The sequence below is a fragment of the Oncorhynchus tshawytscha genome, linkage group LG13 (genome assembly GCF_018296145.1).
Source record: "Oncorhynchus tshawytscha isolate Ot180627B linkage group LG13, Otsh_v2.0, whole genome shotgun sequence".
NCBI classification, from domain to species: Eukaryota; Metazoa; Chordata; class Actinopteri; order Salmoniformes; family Salmonidae; genus Oncorhynchus; species Oncorhynchus tshawytscha.
In genome coordinates this window covers 54,860,049-54,885,162 of record NC_056441.1, presented here as the reverse complement: position 1 = coordinate 54,885,162, position 25,114 = coordinate 54,860,049, and the positions used below count along the sequence as shown (strand labels likewise).

Genomic DNA, 25,114 nt, shown 5'->3' with positions numbered 1-25,114 from the left:
GTGTGGCTGTATGATGGTAGAAAGAGAGCCACTCTAAACTAGAGCCACGTTGGCCCTGATAAAGGTCTATGGGCAGCAGGTCAGCAGCAGAGGGCATTGAGGCCGAGTCTGAGGCGACACGCAGGAATTTTGCCCTGGCTGACATTTTACTGTGCAGACATGTAAGGGAATACTCTCCTCTTCCCACAGGCAGACAGACGTGGGGACAAGAAGGGAGGGAGGGTCATCGTTTGGCATGCAGCACAGGGCAGTACTTGTTAGGGTACAGACACAATCATCACTATGTAAGGGGCCCTTCTCTGATAGCACCCCACTCTCCTCCCACTCCCAAAAAGACATGTGTGGGACTGACATGCCCCCTCCCCTCCCTGTAGCTGCCCATATTAGTTCCACTCTAACTAGGGGAGAGATAAATATAGGCCCAGGCTGCAGAGGCCTGGCCGGCGCTGCTGAAGGCTCTGTGTTCAGCCCAGAAAGATAAGGGCAGTGGTGGTGGGAGAGGGGGGTGGATAGCAGGGCTGCATTCTAGCACTTCCTACGGTACAGATTAGGCAATGAGAGACCTGTGCATGCACACACACAGAGATGTGAATTAGCGAGCTGTTTAAATACAGAGCAAGAGTAGCCGAACGGACAAGGGGAGATAATTATGCCAGAGACCATGAGAGAGAGAGCGAGAGAGAAAGAGTTACAGGCCAAGGCTAAAGATAAACTGACAACCTGTGAGTGTGTTTCTAGAGCTGGATTGAAATTGGAGTCTCGACTCAGAGTTTCCTTGTAAGTACAGTCAGTCTCGGGACCAATTCCGGTAAGCAGACCTAGCTTCCTCAGAGCTGCATCACAAGGACAGAGGCATTCAGTTAAAGGCCTTAGGACTATTCTGAGAGGAGGAAAATTCCACATCAGTACTACCACCTACATCGAACTCCAATCCACTGGAATGAAGATGGGGCTCCATCAACGCTGAGATGTAAGAAAGGAGCCTGTGTTCAAACCAAAACTATGCCTGCGTCCCAAATGGCACCCTATTCCCTACACGGGGGTGTAAACGTTTTTAAAAAACACAGGGATCTTTATGGTTAACCCAAAAAAATCCCCAAACGAAATTTACAAAAAAAGATTTTTTAAGTGCATTAATCACAAAACTACCACTAACAGGTCTCGATCATTATCATAAAAGGGAAAAATTCAATACAAATCTAATGCAACAAAAATCTAATGCAACAATTAGGGATGCACAAGCTTTCAGGTGAACATATTGGAATCGGCCGATATTAGCCAAAAATGCCAACATCGGTGTCGGCACGATGTTTAGTTTAACGCCGATGTGAAAAACCGGATGTCAAAGCTGACATGCATACCTACATAACGTAATGACGCCACGTAAAACGTTGCGCTACACAGCATTCCTATCTTAGATCACAATGTCTGCTGTGTGGATCGAACAGTCAAACAAGTCAAGCAGTAATTTGAAAGAGTAAAAACATTTCAGCGAGACAACTCAAAAGGCGAGAACCATTAACACCAAGATAATGGAAATCATTGCCCTTGACAATCATCCGTTCTCTGTCGTGGGTGATGTTGGCTTTCGCCGACCGGAGTTACACAGTAATAGTCACTGTTATTAGCTTCATGTCATACATACTATGGAATGCCGTTTGGGTCTTTGCGTGTCAAAAATACAGTAGCACTGTCAAAGCTGTACAAAAAAAAATGCAAGCAAGCAAACACCGTCCACGAACGATGTGTTTACAATAACGCATTGGTAATAAAGCATAATTTGCTTGACCACAACTTCTGGGGTAGCTAGCTAACTTTAGCTTGGTACCTAGCTAGCACCAATACAACCAGCCTGAAAACAGTGACCAGTAGAAACAGCAGTCATTTTCATTATTCTTAGCAATAATTTAGGAATCCTTGTGAGTAAGTATTAGCTAGGTAGCCACAATAGTGGAATTTGCGGGTTGCCTTCAAAATAAAAGTATGTCATTGACAGTGATGCAAATGAATACAAAATGGTAGAATTATGCCACTTTTATTTTGAAGGCTAGCTGCAAAGTCCACTATTTTGGCTAATCCTTATTGTGACTAGCTTCACATAGATGGGTGCGACAACCATTAATCAAATAAGAACGGTCTTATAAATTAGGGTTAATTTAGATGACACCTAGCTATATATTTAGCTAGCTAGCTAACTATATAGCTACTGAAACAGATGCCGTTTTGCTATGTTTCTGGGGAAGAACATTGTTTGCATCCATGAGCTAGCTAGTTTTAAAAAAAAATTATGACCAGCACTGCAGTTTCGCAAGACAACTTCACCAGCATCATAGCATACGTATCAATGAATCGTTGTGACATATGAAATACAAGTGACAGTGTAATCAATGTGTAATAACTAGGTAAAAAAATGACTGAATGTGTTAATTGTGATGTGCAGTCATATTCAGGTCCTGATTGATCAACAAGATTTGACACGTCAAAGTGTTATTTGACTTGTATCTTTTTTGACATGCAAAGACCCAAACGGCGTTCCATAGAAATCCTGGTTGAGAATGAAACGACTGAACAACGAAACAGCACAGCAAGTAAGCGAAAGAAAAAAGTTTTGATTATGTTATTATTATTATTATATTATTATTCTAACCAGGGACTGTGGTGACGCCTGTTGCACTGAGATGCAGTGCCTTATACCGCTGCATCCATGCGTGTTAACTATTTAACTGTACTAGAATGCTTATAAGGCCGCAAAAAAAAAAAAATGTATATCGGTATCGAGTTTTTTGGCAAGGAAAATATCCCAGATATTGGTATCGGGAAAAAAATGTAATATCGGTGCATCACTAGCAGCAATGATGTAACATTACTAGGAGGAGATATGCATCTTTTAATTGATTTGTATGCTTTTGAGACAGGGAAGTGACAGCAGCTAAGTTCTGTATGGCAATACTTTGATAAAGTTAAATGAAAAGGTGGTGAAATAAATGCACACTTTGCTAGGTGAAATTGAGCTACAGCTATGAGAACCAACCAGTTTCTGGCAGCAGTGAGAAAATCACAGTGCTGATTACAGGAATGAAGCAGTTTATGCGCAGCCATTGTCAATGGTAGAGGATGCCCTCTTCACTGCCCTGATAGCATACCTAGAACAAACAAGACGCCAGATCAAAAAAACGTGACGGCCTGCATGGAGAAATTATACAATGATTGTTCTGCAAGTATAAAGCGCGAGCTTTCAAACACCATATGTGGCGTTAACAACAGATTGCGGGGATGCATGACAGCAATCCTACAACGAGCCGTCACATTGACGAGAAGTGGGATATGAAGTCCTGTGTGCTGACAACTCAGAACATGGAAGAGGGACACAGCAGAGAAAGGTCACACGCGGGATCATATCTGAATTGTGAATTCACGTCATTTTCTTATTGTTTAAACGATAGGGGGGAAAAAATTGGAGTTTAAACATTAAGAACAATGGTACATTTGTCACATCCCCATTCTCTACATGGTGCTACTAGTAGCACTGTCATGGTATCGTCACACTAGACTGCTGATGAAGACCTATAGCATCTCTTACCAACATCAACGTCTCCCGTTCGATTTTGTGTTTACCGATGTTATGAATACTAATCACACACCAAATCTGGCTTCCTTGTGTGGCTGCCAATCTTTACACACTTAAAGAGAGTCAGATTCATATTCTTCAAAACGCTTTTCCCCAGAATAACAGCAACGCAGCACGTGTGTGTGTGTGTGTGTGTGTGTGTGTGTGTGTGTGTGTGTGTACAGCAAAGTGGGGTAGTATTGTAAATTAGTGGGACAACACCTGTTTAGATTTCAGGTTTCCAGCAGTTAGCCACACTGTAAACCTGTAATTATCCCAGCCCATGGTGAAACAGTCTGACACACAGGCATTCCTCTGTCTATTTTTAACATGGTCGCACACCAATAACAAAATCGGTTCGTAAATACTGTCATAACGCATAGATTTTCTGGATCGGTTTGACAGAGTTGTCGAGGAAAGGAGGCCATGATATAGTCTATAGGTGGTTGTTTGCCCACCCTGAAAAGGCTAAGAGAATACATACTAGCCCCGGACCAAATTTTTCCTCCAAAACAAAGAAGTTGGTTCTCTTACATCTGGTGCCGTTTATGGCATACAAGTACCTGTGCGCATCAGCGAGAGTGTGTGCATGCATGCGCGTGTGTGTGTGTGTCTTTCAGATTAAGACAAACAAAGTCTAGGCTATTCAAATGACTAACTAGTCTAGGCCATATAATAAAGTATAACAGCCCTTGTCAAACACACACACAGTGAAATAGTGAGTCAAGAAATACAAGGCATCGACTCATGGAGTACCCAATGATATCTAATATCCCCCATAAGCAAATAAGTAGCACCACTACCCATGTAGCCATAGAAACCAGTGCAAAATGAGTATATGGACAGCAAACAATACATTTGCATGTCTTCATTGAGCAGCCTCTCATCAGAGGAACATGGTCAATCAATGCAAAATCAGTCAGGGGCAACATCAGGGTTGTGTAACATGGTCTGGACAGCCAGTCATTATCACAGGGGAATGTGATATTTAACCATTGCATCTTTGATGGTACGGTATTTGCAACACAGATATGGGCTTTTTGATTCAAGCATTTAACATTGGTTCATCCAAAACACTGATCAAGTTCGCATTGATGGACTGCTACTGCCCTGAAACATGCAGTAGGCCTACACTAAAAAGGGTGTCAAGGCTAGTTACAACATATTAACACTAACAGCTTCACTAAACTTTTATTCATCTGATGGACTTACACCTGGAAATCCAGGTGCCCTTACATGAGTGCCTTCCTCAACAACAATCAAACATACAGATACAACCCACTAACTACCCTTCATCAGGTAGGCTATTTCTCAGGATTCAACGCGCTCTCTTTAACAGCTATCAAATCAGTCTCTGGCCGGCCACCTGGACCTGACGACTGGCCTCACACGGTTTCATACAGAGGCCCAGGTAAGAACACCTCAGACGATTAGCCTAGTTAGAATGGCTGCAAGCTTCAGAGCGCAGAGCCTCCACTCAAAAACATGGATGGATGGGCTATAGAATATTTTCTTAGGAGACATAATACAACAAAATCAGAACACACAACAGCCAAAATATAATTGAAAATAAATTATAAATCAAGTTGATTTAATATATTTCTATGCGCTATTAAAGAAGGGCAAATTTTAAAAAGGGACTGCCATATGCCTGGATAAGCCAGTTTAGAGGCTTGGAGGACACAGAACAGAGCTATGCAACTGACAGAGGGGGGGGGGGTCCAGGGAGACTGGCAGGCTGATTCTCTGGCATTAGTTCATAGAGCAGACTGTTGCTTTATATGGATATCTGACCGACAGGATTCGTCAGACCAGTTTGGAGACAGCCAGGTAGATGATTCTCTCGCGCCACGCAATGATCATGGATAACCCATTGTGCCATTATTTCTCAACCAGGAGAGGAAGCTGTCAAGATTACTTACATCCTGTTACGTCACTAACGGGAAATACATGTAGTCAGGATGGACTGTCACAAATGTATTAGAAATGTGTCAGATTCCTACACAATAATGTTGCAACGTCAGACTATTGACAACTGAGCTGAAATAAATCAATCGTAAATGTATGCATACATATCGCATGTCCACTACATGGGGAAATGAATCCGGTGGGGAAATGTTCTTCATTTTAACCACAAAAAAATATTCGTAACAAAAATGTACAACTCACAGTTGGTTGATCTGGTTCTGAGACACAACTCCGTTGTCGGAGAAGTAGGGCATCATCTTCACTCCGCAGCAGGAGCAGAAGCAGCCCTCCGCCGAGCTCCCGGTAGCGGAGACACTACCGAGAGTCATGACCGGACCACGGAACAGCAGACCGATAGCGCAAAATATCTTCGAAAAGGCTCACTCCACTCCGACCATTGTCAACACTTATTAGTACAACGAATCCGATAGATATTCGACAGTATGTTTTGTCGACCTATCTCCTTCGCGACATTATAAAATAGGCAGCTGGAAAATAAAGTAAACTGTTAGTAAAATAAAAACGTTAAGCCTATCATACAATTATTTAAAATAAAAAACATATTTGTTTTTACTGTGTATTAAGTACAGTATCCTCTAATTGCAAGACTGTTCCAAATTCTGTAACACCGTACGGAGTTATTCTTGCGGTGGGATCTTTCAAACGACCTATAATCAATATTTGTGAAGAGCACTCGCGTCCGTCCTACTGTAAAAGCTTTAAACTTGTAAACGGGACACCGGCAGGAGCTACAAACTCAACTCGTGAGAGGGAGGAGTTGCTGACACATGCTTAGAATGTCCCAATTGAAAGACGAGGGGAGAGCGACAATGTGGCACAACAGATTGGGCACTCCTTCAGCGACAAGGTTGGGGAAGCGCAAGACACAGCCATATAATGTGATGACTGACAAATTCAGGGAGGTGTTGAAGTAAAGAGTTAAAGTACAGATGGAACATACAGGTAACTGCAAAATCAAGGAAACACCAAAGTGTCTTAATAGGGCGTTGGGCCACCATGAGCCAAAACCGCGTCAATGCACCTTGGCATAGATTTACATTGTGTCAGGAACTCTATTGGAGGGATGAGACGCCACTCTTACCCAATAAACTCCATCATTTGGTATTATGTTGATGGTTGTGGAAAGCTCCAGAATCTCCCATACGTGTAAAAATGGGTTGAGATCTGGTGACAGATGGCCATGGCATATGGTTTACATCGTTTTCATGCTTGGTAGCCTATATATTGGCCTGCCCAGCATTTTTATACGTGACCCTGAGCATGATGGGATGTTAATTGCTTAATCAACTCAGGAACCACACCTGTGTGGAAGCACCTGCTTACAATATACTTTGTATCCCTCATTTACTCAAGCAGTTCCATTATTTTTGGAAGAGCTGTGCATACCTATTGCAACCACATGTTCTGTGACAGCAGTGTGTTTACCAACAACTGAATTCTTGGAACTGTGCTCGTGCACCCTGCTTTGCCTCACTGAGTACACCCAGACAGCAACTTGACAAAGTCTCAAATAACAGCTGAATTACAGAGTAAATTGGATTTGGGAACAGACTGCAAAATGAGCTGTACCTTTGCCATTCTGATCAGATATAAGGTGAACTATATCATATGGTTTATGGAGTGGGAGCTCATTCGCACACTGACCAGGAGACCGTGACGTTAACGCAAAGGGGCCACATGAGAGGAAAACCAGGCACTCTCAGTGTCGGTAAGGATACGAGTGCACAAAACTTCTACCTGGCAGCTCCAGACAAACCAAAGTCTATGTAATAAACCTGTTATAGACATTGTCCATGGGGTGCATCTCAGTAGAAAAGGGCCATCAACCATTTGGCACCACACCTGTAGGTTAACCGGCCCAGTATTATACAAAACAACTCTTTTGTAATGTTTATCTAAAGCCAGACTCATGTGTTGGCCCGTTATCTGGATCAGACTGGCAAGCGATATACAGTGTTTAAATAGGAAAGGGAGAGGTCTATGAAGCAGTGTAAATAGGCTACACGAGGGAACCGTGTTTACTACTCCACTGGGGGTGAGATAATTCACATGGATTTGGGCTCCACTCGGCTACAATAGATGAATCTCGATTGTGTTTCCTTACGTCCTCTCTCCTCGCTTCCTTTTCAAAACGCATTGAGGAGAAGTTCAGATTCCTCCAATGTGTTTTGAGGAGGCGGCAAGGAAGAAAGAGGACATGAGGAATCAAGGAAATACACATTTGAAGCACCCAATGTCATATAAAAGGCTAGCTAGTTAAGGGATTGTTATTACCAAGAATGTACTTGTTTTTCTTAATTAGACTTGGTTTATGCCGATTTCAGACTTGAGATAAGGGTGCAACTTGGACTTTTGCATATATCACAAATTAATGTCAATGGGAGAAGTTAAAATTAGAGTACAGATCTCAAGTGTGAGTACCGATCTTCACCACTGATCACAACAGTATCACAAGAGCCAGGTGACAAAGCAGACTCTGGAAGCTATTTTAGTGTGTTTAAGTCTTTGTACTAATACTATACAAACAAGGCAGACAACCATACAGTATTTAAGGTCTGCTTTACAATGAGTCCCTACAAAGTCAACAGCTCAGTCTCCTCTTCCTGCTCCCCATTGTCCCTCGTCTCCGAACGATTATAAGCCAGTCCTGGGATTTCACTTAACACGACCTGGCCTTGGATAAAGAATGAAAGCGGTAATGTGTGTACACAACAAAGATGACGGTTCTGAGAACACAGCTCTTCCTCTGTCCTTTACTTCCTTCCTGGTCTGCTTGAGCCAAAACAAACATTATATAGGCTAGGCCTACATGGCTAAAATGTCCACCTTATAAAACAGGCCATAGTCTGTCTGGTCATTTGGTCTCACTCATACTGGAAAGCTTCAAATGGTGGCGGCCAGTGTAGTTTCACATGCTCCCCCATGGGAGCTAGGTATATAGGCTGTATTATGCAAATGTAGTGCTGCTTGGGGCAGAAGAGGTCAGACGCCAGAGGTCAATTACACCTGACAACAGGGGCTCAAATCAGAGGGCTCTTAGTCAAAACACTCCATTGATGTTTCCAGTCCCCACGGCCTGCCATTACCCAAGTCACTACATAACACAGGCTGCCGGTACACACAAACAGGCAGCTACTACGCAAGTTGCCCTGCTAAAGTTATACAACTTAAGTGGCCAAAGAAAAGATGAGAAGGCTGGCCGCAATAGCGTGGGACATGGTTACACTCAGTGTTTACAAAGCGTGTGTGTAACACTTGACTCCTCTCGTGCACTCCAAATAACATGACGGGGAAGGAGACGTAGAAACTCACACATACCTGGGTGTCTTCGGTTACAGGGCATCGTCACATGGTCTCCTCCATTCCAGTCCGCCTCCTCTCTAGTTATGAGGTTTAGCTGGTCACCCACTGGGTCATCATAGCAGGCAACGTTCAACCAACCAACACGCATCAAAACAACATCTGTGTGACCAGCATCTGTGCTAGTTATGTGGCACAGAATGTTTTGGACCTCTTAATAGGCTAGACCACTACTAAATCACATTGTTTTGACTCTGGTAATAGGGTCCGACATGCAGGGGGGGGGGCAACACGTGGGTCCGATTGCGCAATGGCTCGTGTCGCTCTTTGAATGAGAGTTAGCAGAAAAAAAGGGTCAAAGTGTTGCAGGCAGCAGTCAGCCACTGGGTCTCTGTGTACTCGAAGTTACCCCTTAACATCCTGCTCTCCACTAAAGTGAGCAGCTGTTTCCTATAGGCCTGCTACACTAGAGCTAGTTGGAGGAGTAGGGGGTCTGAAATGAGACCAGCCAGAACACATAGCCTACACTAACTGCAGCACTAGTAATAGACCTGGACATGAACGCTACAAGGCCAACCGCAGGGCAGGCTAACGCCCTGTCAAGCTAAAAGTTTTTTTTTTTTTTTTACCTACCATGTCACCTATTTAGTTGTGATTTGAGCACCTTGGGACTTAAGTGAAGGGCTAAAATACGAGACACAGAAGATACCAGGAATTAGGAGGAAAGCGGTGATATGATCAGGAAAATTGTCAGCCGAGGTTAGAAGGGTAGTGCTGGTAGCCAGGAGAGGTGTTCCCCTTGATAGACAGGCGTGAGAAAACACGCTGCAATGAAAGACGATGACTCTAGGCCATGGGTTTGAGTTGGCTTGCATAGCTGCCATTTCCTTTCCTTCTCGCAACCGGTAATGGGAATTCGTGAACACTGAGCACAGGGTAACTCAAATCCAGAATAACCTGCTCTGACAGCCACATCAGACGCAGCAGTAGGCAAAAACACAGATGGGAGTCAACCTGTACACCTCCCACTCGCCAAGTGCCCTTTTGGGTGGTGGTAATTTATATAATTTTTTATACAAGTTTGTGTCGTCAAGTTCGCCACCCCATCCGTTGGTTGCACCGGTTGGTCCGCCCTGTACGAAGGTGGCGCACGCCCAGTTGTACCGGTTTCCAAGTCTGCCCCGTAATGGGATTGTGCACACCCATTATTCAAACATGCATGGCTTGAGATGTGGTCACTGATCGAGTGTGTGTGTGTAGCTAGCTACCTAGTTGTGTGTAACAGTACTGCCACAGAAGCACAACATTTGACACTAGGATTGGCTGCATCAACGACCCTCCGACCCATCCCTTCTTCAGTCTGCAGCAGCAACACAGGTAGTCTAGACTAGCTAACCATCATGCAGTGCCCTTGGAAAGTATTCAGACCCCTCAACATTCCCACATTTTGTTAAGTTATGAATATCATATTGTGAAGTTTTGATACGAGCATTGAAAATAAATCACAATCAGTATAATAAATTGAGCTAGCAGACTTGCAGATTTCATCAGCTCAGATCACCCACCCTCTTTTCAAGATGTCAATCACATCTTTAGGAGGCACTGTAACTACATGACCAAAAATGTGGACACGCGCTTGTCTAACATCTCATTCCAAAATCATGGGCATTAATATGGAGTTGGTTCCCCTTTGCTGCTATTACAACCTCCACTCTTCTGAGAAGGCTTTCCACTAGATGCTGGAACATTGTTGTGGGGACTTGCTTCCATTCAGCCACAAGAGCATTAAGGAGATCGGGCAATTTGGCCTGGCTCGCAGTTGGTGTACTAATTCATCCCAAAGGTGTTCGATGGGGTTGAGGTCAGGGCTCTGTGTAGGCCAGTCAAGTTCCTCCACACCAACCTCGACAAAGCATTTCTGTATGTACCTCGCTTTGTGCACGGGGGCATTGTCATGCTGAAACAGGAAAGGACCTTCCCAAAAGTGTTGCCACAATGTGGGAAGACACAGCATCGTCTAGAATGTCACTGTAGGCTGTAACATTAAGACTTCACTGGAACTAAGGGGCCTAGCCCAAACCATGAAAAACAGCTTAGACCATTATTCCTCCTCTACCTAACTTTACAGTTGGCACTATGCATTGGGGCAGGTAGCATTCTCCTGGCATCCGCCAAACCCAGATTAATCCGTCGGACTGCCATATGGTGAAAAGTGATTCATCACTCCTGAGAATGCATTTCCACTACTCCAGAGTCCAATGGCGGCGAGCTTCACACCACTCCAGCTGATGCTTGGCATTGAGCATGGTGATCTTAGGCTTGTGCGCGGCTGCGTGGCCATGGAAACCCATTTTATGCAGCTCCTGACTAACAGTTCTTGTGTTGACGTTGCTTTCAGGGGCAGTTTGGAACTCTGTAGTGAGTGTTGCAACCGGTCCCATTCTGTGAGCTTGTGTGGCCTACCACTTCACAGCTGAGCTGTTTTTGAGCCGGTTGCTCTTAGACGTTTCCATTTCACAATAACAGCACTTACGGTTGACTGGGGCAGCTCTCACAGGGCAGAAATTTGATGAACTGACTTGTTGGAAAGGTGGTATCCTATGACAGTGCCAAGTTGAAAGTCACAAAGTAAATAAGGCCATTCTACTGCCAATGTTTTCCAATGGACATTGCATGGATGTGTGCTTGATTGTATACATCTTTTAAAAGGTTTTTTTTGGTGTATTTTTGCCCCCTGAAAAAGGTCTGTGTACGGCCCTGCACATCAGTGTGTGTGTGGGTGTGTGTGTGTGGGTGTGTCTACCGAATCAAATCTTACCAGAGCCATGATGAAGTAAGCAGTTGAAAGGAAATGCCTACTGAAAACAATGAATAGACAAGGTCACAGAAAAGACCCTGAACATCCTTTTGCCTTTCCCTTCTCCCCCCTCAATATGTCTGCAGCCCAACAGCCCTCTCCTTACTTATGAAGGACAATCAAGTAGGCCTGTACTAGAAAGTATGCCGTCCTTGACATTCCTTGCAATGCATACACGTCGCAAAGCCAGAGCACAGATTAATGTATTACAGTATGTTACACTTCAATCAGAGCCGTGGGAACAACAGCTGTCGTGTCTTTCTTGTGTGTGCGGCACAGAATAGATGACAATAGCACTCTTACCATAACTGGTAAGCACTGAGCAAAACACTGAACATGGAGTACTGCACAACCTTCACCCTCAAAGGTTGCTTTCTGATATCCAATTAGATGCAATATATCTCTAGTACTGGAATCCTTGTGGTGTTCATTTGGGCTTCTTGTTACATAACCAATGGGAGGGTTGGGTGAGTATCAGATGGGGGAGTAATTGAGGGCTCCAAATGACAAACTAGTCCAAGAGTTGAGGACATTGAATGGGCAAGGTGGGGGGTGACCTCACCATTGCCATAGTATTACCTAATAGATAATTGAGTCCACATGTCCTGCAGCATTGGAGTTGAATGGTGAAGTCAGTGCAACACATAATGGACATTAAATTGTTCTGTTATGGGGTTGTGCTGGCCAAATGCACATCATGTCATGTTGGCTCCTTCTCAGCATGAAACCAAACAGTTTGCTGTGGTGGACCCAGTGTTTGCAAACTATCACCAACTGTACTGGTATGGAGAACTCTGACTTCTACCTTGCATTAGCACAATTCAATAGACTAAATCCTGACCAGAAGTCAAGTTAAATCAATGTACAGAAAAGACCCTACATTATAAGGGTTAGTTCAACACAGTCATAACACCACACAGTCATAACACCAACACAAGGGAACTGAACATAATAAACAGCCATGATAGCTGAATAGGCATATAAGAAGTTAATACAACATACTTTATAGTGCTGTTTTGATGCAAGCCGACTAGCTTACCAAAATAATGGTGTCTGCCATGACTGTGTAAAGTTAGGCTTGTCACAACAATCAGCTCGGTCATCAAGTAATGCTATGTAATATCATTACCCTGAAGCTGTTATGAATACATGAAGGTCCTATGATGGAGAGTTCAGGTGAAATGCGACTGACAAGAATACTTGACGTTAGGCCAAGCCAAGGGGAAGTGATACTCAAACTCAGACAAACACACGCCCTTGTTTATCAGTTCCATGTTTACTACAGCCAGGTCCCTTAACACCCTACAGCAGGGTTCAACTGGCATTCACTAACCATTCCATCACCCTCCTTCTTGGTCAACTAGCCTGACACTGTCACCAGAAAAACATTTAAATAAAGCAAAACCCTGGGATGACTGGTACAGTGTGTGTATACATGTATAAATAAAAAATAAGTCCTTTGATCTGATGAGTTCAAATTTGAGATTTATGGTTCCAACCGTGTCTTTGTGAGAATCAGAGTAGGTGAACGGATGATCTCCGCATGTATGGTTCCCACCGTGAAGCATGGAGGAGGTGTGATGGTGTGCTTTGCCGGTGACACTGATTGATTTAGAATTCAAGGCACACTTAACTAGCATCGCTACTACGGCATTCTGCAGCGATACGCCATCACATCTGGTTTGCGCTTAGTGGGACTGTGTTTTCCAACAGGACAATGACCCAAAACACACCGCCAGGCTGAGTAAGGGCTATTTGACCAAGAACTAGAGAAATGGAGAGCTGCATCAGATGACCTGGCCTACACAATCACCAGACCTCAACCCAATTGAGATGGTTGGGGGGATGAGTTGGACCGCAGAGTGAAGGAAAAGCAGCCAACAAGTGCTCAGAATATGTGGGAACTCCTTCAAAACTGTTGGAAAAGCATTCCAGGTGACTACCTCATGAAGCTGGTTGAGAGAATGCCAAGAGTGTGCAAAGCTGTCAAGGCAAAAGGGTGGCTTCTTTAAAGAATCTCAAATATATTTTCATTTGTTTAACACTTTTTTGGTTACTACATGATTCCTTGTGTTATTTCATTGTTTTTTATTATTAATGTAGAAAATTGTAAAAAAAAATAAAGAAAAACCCTTGAATGAGCAGGTGTGTCTAGACTTTTGTCTGCTACTGTATATACACTAAACACTGTGGAGTGTGGAGTTTCTGTGGAGTTTTCATTGCTGGACAACAAAAACATCAGAAAATTAACTCCAAGTGATTTTAATTGAAGAAATCTGTTCCCAAGTACTTCCACGCATAATAGGGAGACACGTGATCGCATCCAAATGGAAGCATGCTTTGAAATGATGATGTTTTAGTCAAACATATCTGTTTGGGCTTCTTATGTTATGTTACGGCCACCCTACCATCCACATCAGGAAAGAAAAATCGTCCCGCAGCTGATTCTAGTTGATGATCCATGGCATATAGACTATACGTTAGCCTATTAACCTATAGGCTAACCCATAATAACCTATAACTATTAGTATGTCCTGTATGAATAGACATTAATCCAAGAGATCCACACTGAAACCCAACTGCCAAGACAAGTGAAACAACAGTGACGTCTTGTCCTTCTATAAAACACACACACACACGGACGTCAAGCGGCAGGTAACACAGATAACAGATACAACCATGCAAATAGATCATCGGGAGTAGACAACTGGAGTAGTCATACACGAGTACTACAAACCAACCCAAATACGTACATAGGCTAACTATTTTGCATTTCCAAAATAGCCTAGTGTTTTGAAGATGCAAAATGGCAACCATTAGTCCTTTTCTACCCTTCTCCTGTAATGACCTAAAAGTAAGTGTGAATAAAAACTCTGACAATGATGCTAGTCAAGAGCGAGTCTACATGTTGATAGAAATGTATTTTTCAAGATATTTGAAAATATATTGTGTGATATACTGTAAATTGAAACGAGCTATGCAGTCACTTGTTTTGTGCACGGGTGTGTGTGTTTTTTAACAGCCCAACTGGCAATGTACAGCCATTATAATGTTCCTGTGTTTGCTTGCGACCCCTCTGTCAGTCATTTTGCTGCCTGGGTCTGAGACTAAATAAGAGTCAGTTGACTCTGCAGCAGTATATGTGAGCTGAGTTGACCCAAGAGACAGTATTGATATCAACCCAATGGCCAATACAGCAAATACACTCTTGTCAACACACTCTCTCTGGTGGACAGTAGCTGGAAGTACAGCTGAGCTCCCAAAGGTCCAACAACAGACGTTTGTCTCAGCTGATTCAGGCACTGAACACAATAATTGAGAAATTCAGCAGGGCCTGGAAGGTTGTCAGTGCAATGCCCAAAAATACTTCATAGTTTTTCAATTACAATACTTTGAGATTATTTTACTGCTAATTTACCTCCGGGGCTGGGAGCGTCGGTCATCCTCACCACTGTCTGCCTCCTGGGGAGAGAGCAGAGAACCAGTCAGAAACCAACATGCACATACACACTAATGTATCCATAAACGGACTATAGTAATGACACATTATACAGACAAAAAGCTGCGGTCACATGAATAGACAAGGTTGCTTGTTCACAATAACCGGCCTGAACAAGGAGAGCATATGAATATGAATCAAGTCAAGTATGAATCAAGTCAAGTGTCTCATGACTAACAATGAGCCAAACAAATTCATACTACAGCAATATTAGGAGGTGTGATGCTGCCAGACCTTTTGAACAAGAATTCCACACCCAGTCCAAACAAGATGTCCATATTTGGGCTTGTTAGACATAAGTGTATAGCGATCTATTCAAGGGAGATTTTGCAACACGGTTTGCATCGGGCACCGAGGAAGAGCGAATTAACCTTATTTTAAAGAGGATAATGAATTCCACATCGGCTAAAATGTGCCGCTAAATATCCACTTTCATCCATGTCATGGGATTGGCCGTAGTGATATTTCACTAAACCCAGAACAAGGCAGAATAGATAAGGAATGAAATGGCTGCCGGCCTGTTTTGAAGCGTCCCTCTCTCTCCACCCTGGCCCGGCAGTCTGTTGTCCCTGCTCAGACAGACAGGCAGGCAGACACTAATCCCAGCCTGTTCTGCTCCAGTAATCTCCAAACTCAGGGAACTTTCTCCCAGGGATCAGGCTGTCAATCCTGGACAAGGGAGCCCTAGCAGATCCCACCCACCTCTGCCCAGTCACATAGAGATACTGAACTGGGTTAATAAAGCCCAATGCACCACACACTGGCTACATTCACCATGTCCTATGCAGACACACGATGTACATGACACACGGGATGGGATGAAGTGTTCCAGCCAATGCATCTTCATTGAGAAGAGCACACACACAAACAAAATCCCAGACAGAGCCCAGACCTATACTCAAGAATACAAAAATGCTTACAATTAGGCCTAATCTATGTAAAGAGTTCTGCTTGTTGGGCTTGTGTGCACGACCATGATGGCACACAAACTAGAGAAAACATGAGCAAATCAAAAAGCCTTCGCCTGGACATAAATCCTCACACATCAGGTGATGTAAATCAGATGCTGCCACAGCCAGGCATATGACATTTGAAAAATGCATTTAAGAAACATGGTGACACAGGAGAACCTTGACTCGAGGGAGCCACCCATCCCTTCAACGAGACAAACTTTCCAAAACACTTCACCCACTGTCTTTTCAATGGCGAAAGCAGCAGAAGCCAATAGGCTGCTATAGGAAGGTGTTTATTAAGTAGCAAAGTGGAGGAGAGACCACAAGCTTCCTCCTCTCCCTGTGGTTAAGTCACCATACATGTAATACTATGTACAGGCCCGTCTCCATGGTCACCATGCCACCACATGGAGGAAGGAGGTACAGGGGATTGCGTCAAGCCAATGAGAGGGGAGTATTTAGTGTGCTACTAGGAAGATTCCCCCGTCCAGCAATCCTTCTCTCAGGTTTGATGTTCTGAATACAGAGTAGGCTTAATTAATAGGCGAGACGCTTCAGTATGAGCTGATACTTGCTTAAACAATAGTCAGTGTTACACCTAAATCTTCCATCTGTCACCCCTATCTTTGTATGGTGTTAACATCTTTGCTTAAAAAAAATGCACTTCAAGTTGGAGCATCAGTGTCTAATGGGATATAAGACACATGGAGCTAAAGGATGTGACAGCACTATATCCACTCCACACACAGCAAAGGCAGTCAACCATAATGCTTTGTAATCATGACCATCCATCGTTCCGAAGATGCCAGCCATAATAACCCTGACCTGCATGGCATCTTGCTGTGGTAATGGCCTGCAAGTAGAACATAGCTGAGGAGGCTCTTTCTCAGGAGAAGAAAGAGCCTCACATGGGTGCCTCTCATACATCACTTGACAGGCAGCTGGTGCCCTCATAATAAAGGAAACGCTTGAGTAAATGAGGAATGCAAAGTATATTGAAAGCAGGTGCGTCCACTAGAGGTCGACCGATTAATCGGAATGGCCAATTAATTAAGGCCGATTTCAAGTTTTCATAAAAATCGGTAATTGGCATTTTTGGACAACGATTATGGCCGATTACATTGCACTCCACAAGGACACTGTGTGGCAGGCTGACTACCTGTTATGCAAGTGCCGCAAGGAGCCAAGGTAAGGTGCTAGCTAGCATTAAACTTATCTTATAAAAAAATCAATCAATCTTTAAAAAAAATACATTAAAAAAGTGATTGTTATTGTTTTAGGGGTAATCACTAGTTAAACTAGTAATATGATCAACCATGTGTAGTTATCTAGCTTGTCCTGCATTGCATATAATCGATGCGGTGCCTGTTAATTTATCATTGAATCAGCCTACTTCACCAAACAGGTGATTTAACAAGCGCATTCACGAAAAAAAGCACTGTGTACCTAACCATAAACATCAATGCCCTTCTTAAAATCAATACACAAGTATATATTTTTTAAACCTGCATATTTAGTTAATATTGCCTGCTAACATTAATTTATTTTAACTAGGGAAATTGTGTCACTTCTCTTGCATTCTGTGCAAGCAGAGTTAGGGTATATGCAGCAGTTTGGGCCGCCTGGCTCGTTGCGAACTGTGTGAAGACCATTTCTTCCTAACAAAAAACATAATTAATTTGCCAGAATTGTACATAATTATGACATAACATTGAAGGTTGTGCAATGTAACAGCAATATTTAGACTTAGGGATGCCACCAGTTAGATAAAATACGGAACGGTTCCGTATTTCACTGAAAGAATAAACGTTTTGTTTTCTAAATGATAGGTCATTAATATGATCAAATCTGGAAACTAAGGCAGGGTAGCCTAGTGGTTTGAGCGTTGGACTAGTAACCAGAAGGTTTCAAGTTCAAACCCCCGAGCTGACAAGGTACAAATCTGTCATTCTGCCCCTGAACAGGCAGTTAACCCACTGTTCCTAGGCAGTCATTGAAAATAAGAATTTGTTCTTAACTGACTTGCCTAGTTAAATAAAGGTAAAATAAAATACATTGTGTTGGGTTTGACATTTTGAACATTGAGATATTAAATAAATGATAGAATCAAAGGAAAATGTTAAGGGTTCTCTGTAGAAGGACAGATAGCTGTTGAATGTGTTGGAATGTGTTGGCGGACGGGAGCAGAGCACCCTGTTGATTCAGGACGGACAGATGGGCATCTGTGGATTAGATGGAGGGGTTGAGGTCAGGAGGTGAGGACAGGTCACCTGAAGGGAGTAATAAGGGTTTGGGATCTTGTTACTCTTTTCCTGTTAAACCATAAACTAAGGATTGGAGAGAGGGAGTGTCATAAGTAGGAGGTATATCACTGATGGTTTGCTGTCTGATTACAGCTGTACAGAACCTTCGGGAAGAATTATACTTGGTTAAAGCTTCTCTAGTGTCCATGGGTTATTTACTCTGAAAAATAAGAACCTAACAGAGTTATTATAATTAAGTCTATGATTTGATAGAGCAGTCTGACTGAGCGCTGGTAGGCAGCAGCAGGCTCATAATCATTCATTCAAACAGCACTTTCCTGCATTTGCCAGCAGCTCTTTGCTGTGCTTCAAGCATTGCGCCGTTTATGACTTCAAGCCTGTCAACTCCCGAGATTAGGCTGGCAATACTAAAGTACCTTAGAACATCCAATAGTCAAAGGTATATGAAATACCAATGGTATAGAGAGAAATAGTCCTATAATAACTACAACCTAAAACTGTTTACCTGGGAATATTTAAGACTTGTGTATTTAAGACCTTAATCATCGGCAGTTGTTGTTGTTGGGGGTTTAAAGGGTGTGTGTCTCAGCCACCAGAATTCAACCCAACTGAACACTTATAGGAGACTCTGGAGCCCTTAACACATCATTTCTGTGTTGACCTTTGCTTTAATTGTTTTCGTGGCTGTTTGAGAGAAACATAGTTCATCTTTCCCATTTATACTGGCCATCTCTCTTTCTCTAGCCAACAGACCTCAGACTGCCCTCAATGGATACGTCCCAAATAACACCCTAGTCCCTATATAGTCCACTATATTGAATTTAAGCAATCAGAGAACTGAACCATTAGCTCTGTTGGTCAAGCACTCCAGGAACAGGTTTGTCGACCACTGGGCTAGGCTGTCTAGCTACAACCCTTATGTGGAATCATCCGCTGGCATATCAGCCAGCCAGGCAACCCCCGATATGTCATATGGCAGCATCGTGAAGAAGGCGCAGCAGCGCCTCTTCAACCTCAGGAGGCTGAAGAAATTTGGCTTGTCACCAAAAGCACTCACAAACTTCTACAGATGCACAATCGAGAGCATCCTGGCGGGCTGTATCACCACCTGGTACGGCAACTGCTCCGCCCTCAACCGTAAGGCTCTCCAGAGGGTAGTGAGGTCTGCACAACGCATCACCGGGGGCAAACTACCTGCCCTCCAGGACACCTACACCACCCGATGTTACAGGAAGGCCATAAAGATCATCAAGGACATCAACCACCCGAGCCACTGCCTGTTCACCCCGCTATCATCCAGAAGGCGAGGTCAGTACAGGTGCATCAAAGCTGGGACCGAGAGACTGAAAAACAGCTTCTATCTCAAGGCCATCAGACTGTTAAACAGCCACCACTAACATTGAGTGGCTGCTGCCAACACACTGACACTGACTCAACTCCAGCCACTTTAATAATGGGAATTGATGGGAAATGTAAATATATCACTAGCCACTTTAAACAATGCTACCTTATATACTGTTTACATACCCTACATTATTCATCTCACATGCATACGTATATACTGTACTCTATATCATCGACTGCATCCTTATGTAATACATGTATCACTAGCCACTTTAACTAAGCCACTTTGTTTACATACTCATCTCATATGTATATACTGTACTCGATACCATCTACTGTATCTTGCCTATGCTGCTCTGTACCATCACTCATTCATATATCCTTATGTACATATTCTTTATCCCCTTACACTGTGTATAAGACAGTAGTTTTGGAATTGTTAGTTAGATTACTTGTTGGTTATTACTGCATTGTCAGAACTAGAAGCACAAGCATTTCGCTACACTCGCATTACATCTGCTAACCATGTGTATGTGACAAATAACATTTGATTTGATTTGATTTGGAATCTTTCCCAGTGCGGGTCATAAAATGTAGTTGGACAGCCATGTCATACTAACCCGGTTTTCATGCAAAACATTAACAGAATAACTTGAGCCTAGTTGATGTGGAACTGTTGTGAGAGTCTATGACATTGTTTTGGCTAGGTCTGTTGTAATAAAATGTATGGAAAAAAAGTACCCAAATGGCATATTTGAGTAAAAGTAAAGAAGTCTTAATAGAAAAAGTAAAAGTTAACTAGTAAAATACTATTTGAGTAAAAGTATTTGGTTTTAAATATACTTAAGTATCAAAAGTAAATGTAATTACTAAAAGTATGAATCATTACATAAGCAAACCAGACAACACAATGTTCTTGTTTATTTATTTATGTACAGATAGCCAGGAGCACACTGCAACACTCAGACATAATTTAGAAACTAAGTATTTGTGGTTAGTAAGTCTGCCAGATCAGAGGCAATAGGGATGACCAGGGATGTTCTCTTGATAAGTGCATGAATTTGATCATTTTCCTGTCCTGCTAGCCATTCAAAACGCAACGAGTATTTTTATTTATTTATGAATGTAGTGAAGTAAAAGTCAAATATAAATAGCAAAGTACAGATACCCCCAAAAACGACTTAAGTAGTACTTTAAAGTATTTTTACTTAAGTACTTTGCACCACTGTCTATACATTTATGGCGGTGACTGAGTAAACAGTAAACTCGCCAACAAAGATTGACACTGACAGATAGCTAAACTATGATGAGTTGGCTTCTTTGAGTTCTTTTAGACCATTTATATAATAGACTTGGGGATAAACAGGTCAGATTTGCACTGGAATCATTTGCATTGCAAAACAGTCACTATACCAAACTAACTAGTTAGCTACAAGTTGAGAAACTTCACTGGCTAGCTGGCCGACCAGCCATCGACTGTGGTAGCTAAGCGACAACTTCCCTGGACACTGGAAAGTTTAACTGTGTCCATGCAAAAGTCAAACGTGTATATTTATACATAACACAACGCAGACAACTAAAACACGTTTCCGTTTAACAATTTATTAGGAACGCATGCACACACAAAAAAGCAGGGCATAATCAGCTATAGTGTAGATAGCTGGGACACACACTTTTCACCCCACTTCGCTACAAAAGTGATTTTCGTGGCAGGTTAGGAGACCATATCCGCTAACCCTTTTCCTAACCTTATCCTCAGTCTCCTGCCACGAAAAGGTCACTTCGGTATCGAAGTGCTGTGAAAAGTGTTTCCCCTAGCTAACTACCGCATGGGACAACAACCTACATGTTAGCTAGCTACAGCCACCCTAAACAATACCAGTAGAATTGAGCCTTAAATCCCGTGCTATGACAGACGAACAGGCTCGACAACTCACCGAAACGCAGGGACTGGAGCTAACGCTGGGTGTTGGCGAACGCTGAACGGTGACCAGAGCCATTCAAGGTCCAGGAAACAGATATTTTAGTTAGAGAAAGCAGAGGCGGCGAGATGGTCATAATTTGAGCAGATGACATGCAAGGCGCCCGATATTATTGGGTCGTTGGTGATTTCCCTCCTATTCATTCAGCAGCGTCTTTTGGCGCATGCGATCCACTGGCCAGCTGTCAAACGACATTGTCTAATGCTGCGTTCATAACAGCTCGTACATTCGGAATTACCAGTATACGAACGGGGACAAACCCAATTGACGGCCCTCCAACTCGTAATTACAAATGGGAAATAATCTCTGAACTCCGATTTCTCTGACGTCACATACTAAGGAAATGACTTCAATAACAGCATTTTCGGCAATTAAATGAAACAAAAATTAATTTAAAAAAATATATATATTAATGTGCCTTTTTAACACCAGAATTTGTTTGGAAACATGATAGCTGTACTTATAGTTTATGGTTGACACGTGTCAGTCGAGTTCAAAGCATGTGAATGCACACAACAATCCCATTCTCAAAATTAACAAATAGACCTAGTATATTCCAAGTTTCCCACTTGTTATGAACACAGCAAAACCATTCTGGACTCAATCAGGAAAGGGTGGAAGAAAATAATGCGGTCCTACACGTTTGAAAATTACGTTTTGACATGAGGCTCCTCGCACCAAATATAGCTAATTACACAAGTCTATGGTTTAAACAATATGCAGCTGAGTGAACTCTAATGGATATGAAAAGGCAATACCATCTGGAACCAACTGGTTGAACCAACGTTGTTTCAACGTAATTACAACCAATACACTCAATGTGATGACGTTGAATCAACGTGGAAAACAGATTGGATTTGTAAAAAAGTAATCAACAAGGGATTTTAGTTTTTTTTTTTCCACCACACTTTTAACCTAAATCCAATGACATGGTCATTTTTTTTTTTTTTTTTTTTGGGGGGGGGGGGTTACATTAGTTACATTAGACAACTCAACCAAATGTAAATCAAAACTAGATGTTGAACTGACATCTGTGCCCACTGGAAAAGTATTCATACCCCTTGATTGATTTCTTTTGTGTTACAGCCTTAATTCAAAATATATTAAATATATATTTTTCTATACACAGATGATGACAAAGTGAAAACATGTTTTTAGACATTTTTGCAAATTTATTGAAAATGAAATACAGAAATATATAATTTACATAAATATTTAAACCCCTTAGTCAAAACTTTGTAGAAGCACCTTTGGCGGTGATTACAGATTTGAATTGTCTTGGGTACGTCTGTATCAGCCTTGCACATCTGGATTTGGGGATTTTCTTCCTTTCAGATTTTCTCAAATTAGATGGGGAGCAGTGCTGAACAGAAATCTTCAAGTCTTTCCAAAGATTTTCAATGGGATTCAAGTCTGGACATTGGCTGAGCCACTCAAGGACTTTCACATTCTTGTTCTGAAGCCATTCCAGTAGTTATTTTTTTACTGTATGCTTTTGGGGTCATTGTCCTGTTGGAATGTAAATCTTCACTCCAGTCTAAGGTCATTTGCACTCTGACGCAGGTTCTCATCAAGGATTTGCCTGTATTTGGCTCCCTTCATGGTTCCCTCTATCCTTATCAATATCCCAGTCCCTGCTGCTGAAAAGCATCCCCATAGCATGATACTGCCACCACCATGCTTCATGGTAGGGATGGTGTTAGACGGGTGATGAGCTGTGTCTGGTTTTCTCCAGACATAGGGCTTTGCATTCATGCCAAAGAGTTGAATTTGTCTCATTAGACTACATAATTTTTTGTGTTATGATCTCAGAGTCTTTAAAACCTGTTTGGGATAGGGGGCAGCATTTTCACGTTCGGATGAAAAGCGTGCCCAGAGTAAACTTTCTGCTACTCAGGCCCAGATGCTAAGATATACATATTATTAGTAGTATTGGATATGAAACACACTGACGTTTCTAAAACTGTTTGAATTATGTCTGTGAGGATAACAGAACTGATATGGCAGGCGAAAACCTGAGAAAGATCCAACCAGGAAGTGGGAAATCTGAGGTTTGTAGTTTTCCAACTCATTGCCTATCAAATATACAATGTCTATGGGGTCATATTACACTTTCTAAGGCTTCCACTAGATGTCAACAGTCTTTAGAACGTTGTTTGAGGCTTCTACTGTGAAGGAGGGGGGAATGAGAGCTGATTCAACCAGAGGTGTGCCAGAGTGGCATGAGCTGATCACGCGTGCACACGTGAGAGCGACCTGCGTTCCATTGCAATTCTAAAGACAAAGAAATTCCCCGGTTGGAACATTATTGAAGATTTATGTTAAAAACATCCTAAAGATTGATTCTATACATCGTTTGACATGTTTCTACGAACTGTAATATAACTTGTTGAACTTTTCATCTGAACTTTCACCTGGACTTGCCCGCACCTCGTGAGTTTGGATTTGTTTACCAAACGCGCTAACAAAAGGAGGTATTTGGACATAAATGATGGACTTTATCGAACAAAACAAACATTTATTGTGGAACTGGGATTCCTGGGAGTGCATTCAGATGAAGATCATCAAAGGTAAGGGAATATTTATAACGCTAATTCATGACTTTTACTGACTCCACAACATGGCGGGTATCTGCATGGCTTGTTTTTGTGTCCGAGCGCCGTACTCAGATTATTGCATGGTTTGCTTCTTCCGTAGGTCAAGCTTTTTTTAAATCTGATAGCGGTTGCATTAAGGAGATGTATGTCTATAATTCTGTGCATAATACTTGTATATTTTATCAAAGTTTATTATGAGTATTTCTGTAAATTGATGTGGCTCTCTGAAAATTCGCTGGATGTTTTCGAGGCACAACATTACTGACCATAAAGCACCAATGTAAACTGAGATTTTTGGATATAAATATGAACTTTATCGAACAAAACAAACATGTATTGTGTAACATGAAGTCCTATGAGTGCCATCTGATGAAGATCATCAAAGGTTAGTGATTAATTTTATCTCTATTTCTGCTTTTTGTGACTCCTCTCTTTGGCTGAAAAATGGCTGTGTGTGTTTTGTGTTTTTGTGACTAGGCTCTGACCTAACATAATCATATGGTGTGCTTTTGCTGTAAAGCCTTTTTTAAATTGGACACGATGGGTAGATTAACAAGAACTTAAGCTTTAATGTGGTGTATTGCACTTGTGAAGGTTCCGCTAGCGGAACCCCTAGCCGTAAGAAGTTTTTAACGTGCCTTTTTGCAAACTCCAGGAGTGCTGTCATGTACCTTTTTCTCACTAGGATCCCTCACCCTTTACCCATCCTCCTCTACTTTCTT

The 25,114-nt window shown here is 42.3% G+C and overlaps 1 protein-coding gene across 2 annotated transcripts in view; it reads right to left on the bottom strand.

Annotated features, from left to right (window-relative positions):
- LOC112266071 (protein phosphatase Slingshot homolog 2) overlaps window positions 1–21,995 on the bottom strand; it is a 35,343-nt gene extending 13,348 nt beyond the window's left edge. Inside the window, exons 1-2 of one of the 2 annotated variants that reach the window (XM_024443558.2) lie at window positions 21,751–21,995; window positions 15,172–15,215 (exon numbers count right to left, since the gene is read on the bottom strand). In XM_024443558.2, coding sequence (XP_024299326.2) covers window positions 15,172–15,215; window positions 21,751–21,813 — 107 coding nt within the window. In that variant the 5' untranslated portion in view covers window positions 21,814–21,995. Of the gene's footprint in view, window positions 1–5,776; window positions 6,325–15,171; window positions 15,216–21,750 lie in introns of those variants that run through there. The other variant, XM_042295967.1, reaches the window with a different exon arrangement.
- Between the last annotated feature and the right edge of the window lie 3,119 nt (window positions 21,996–25,114).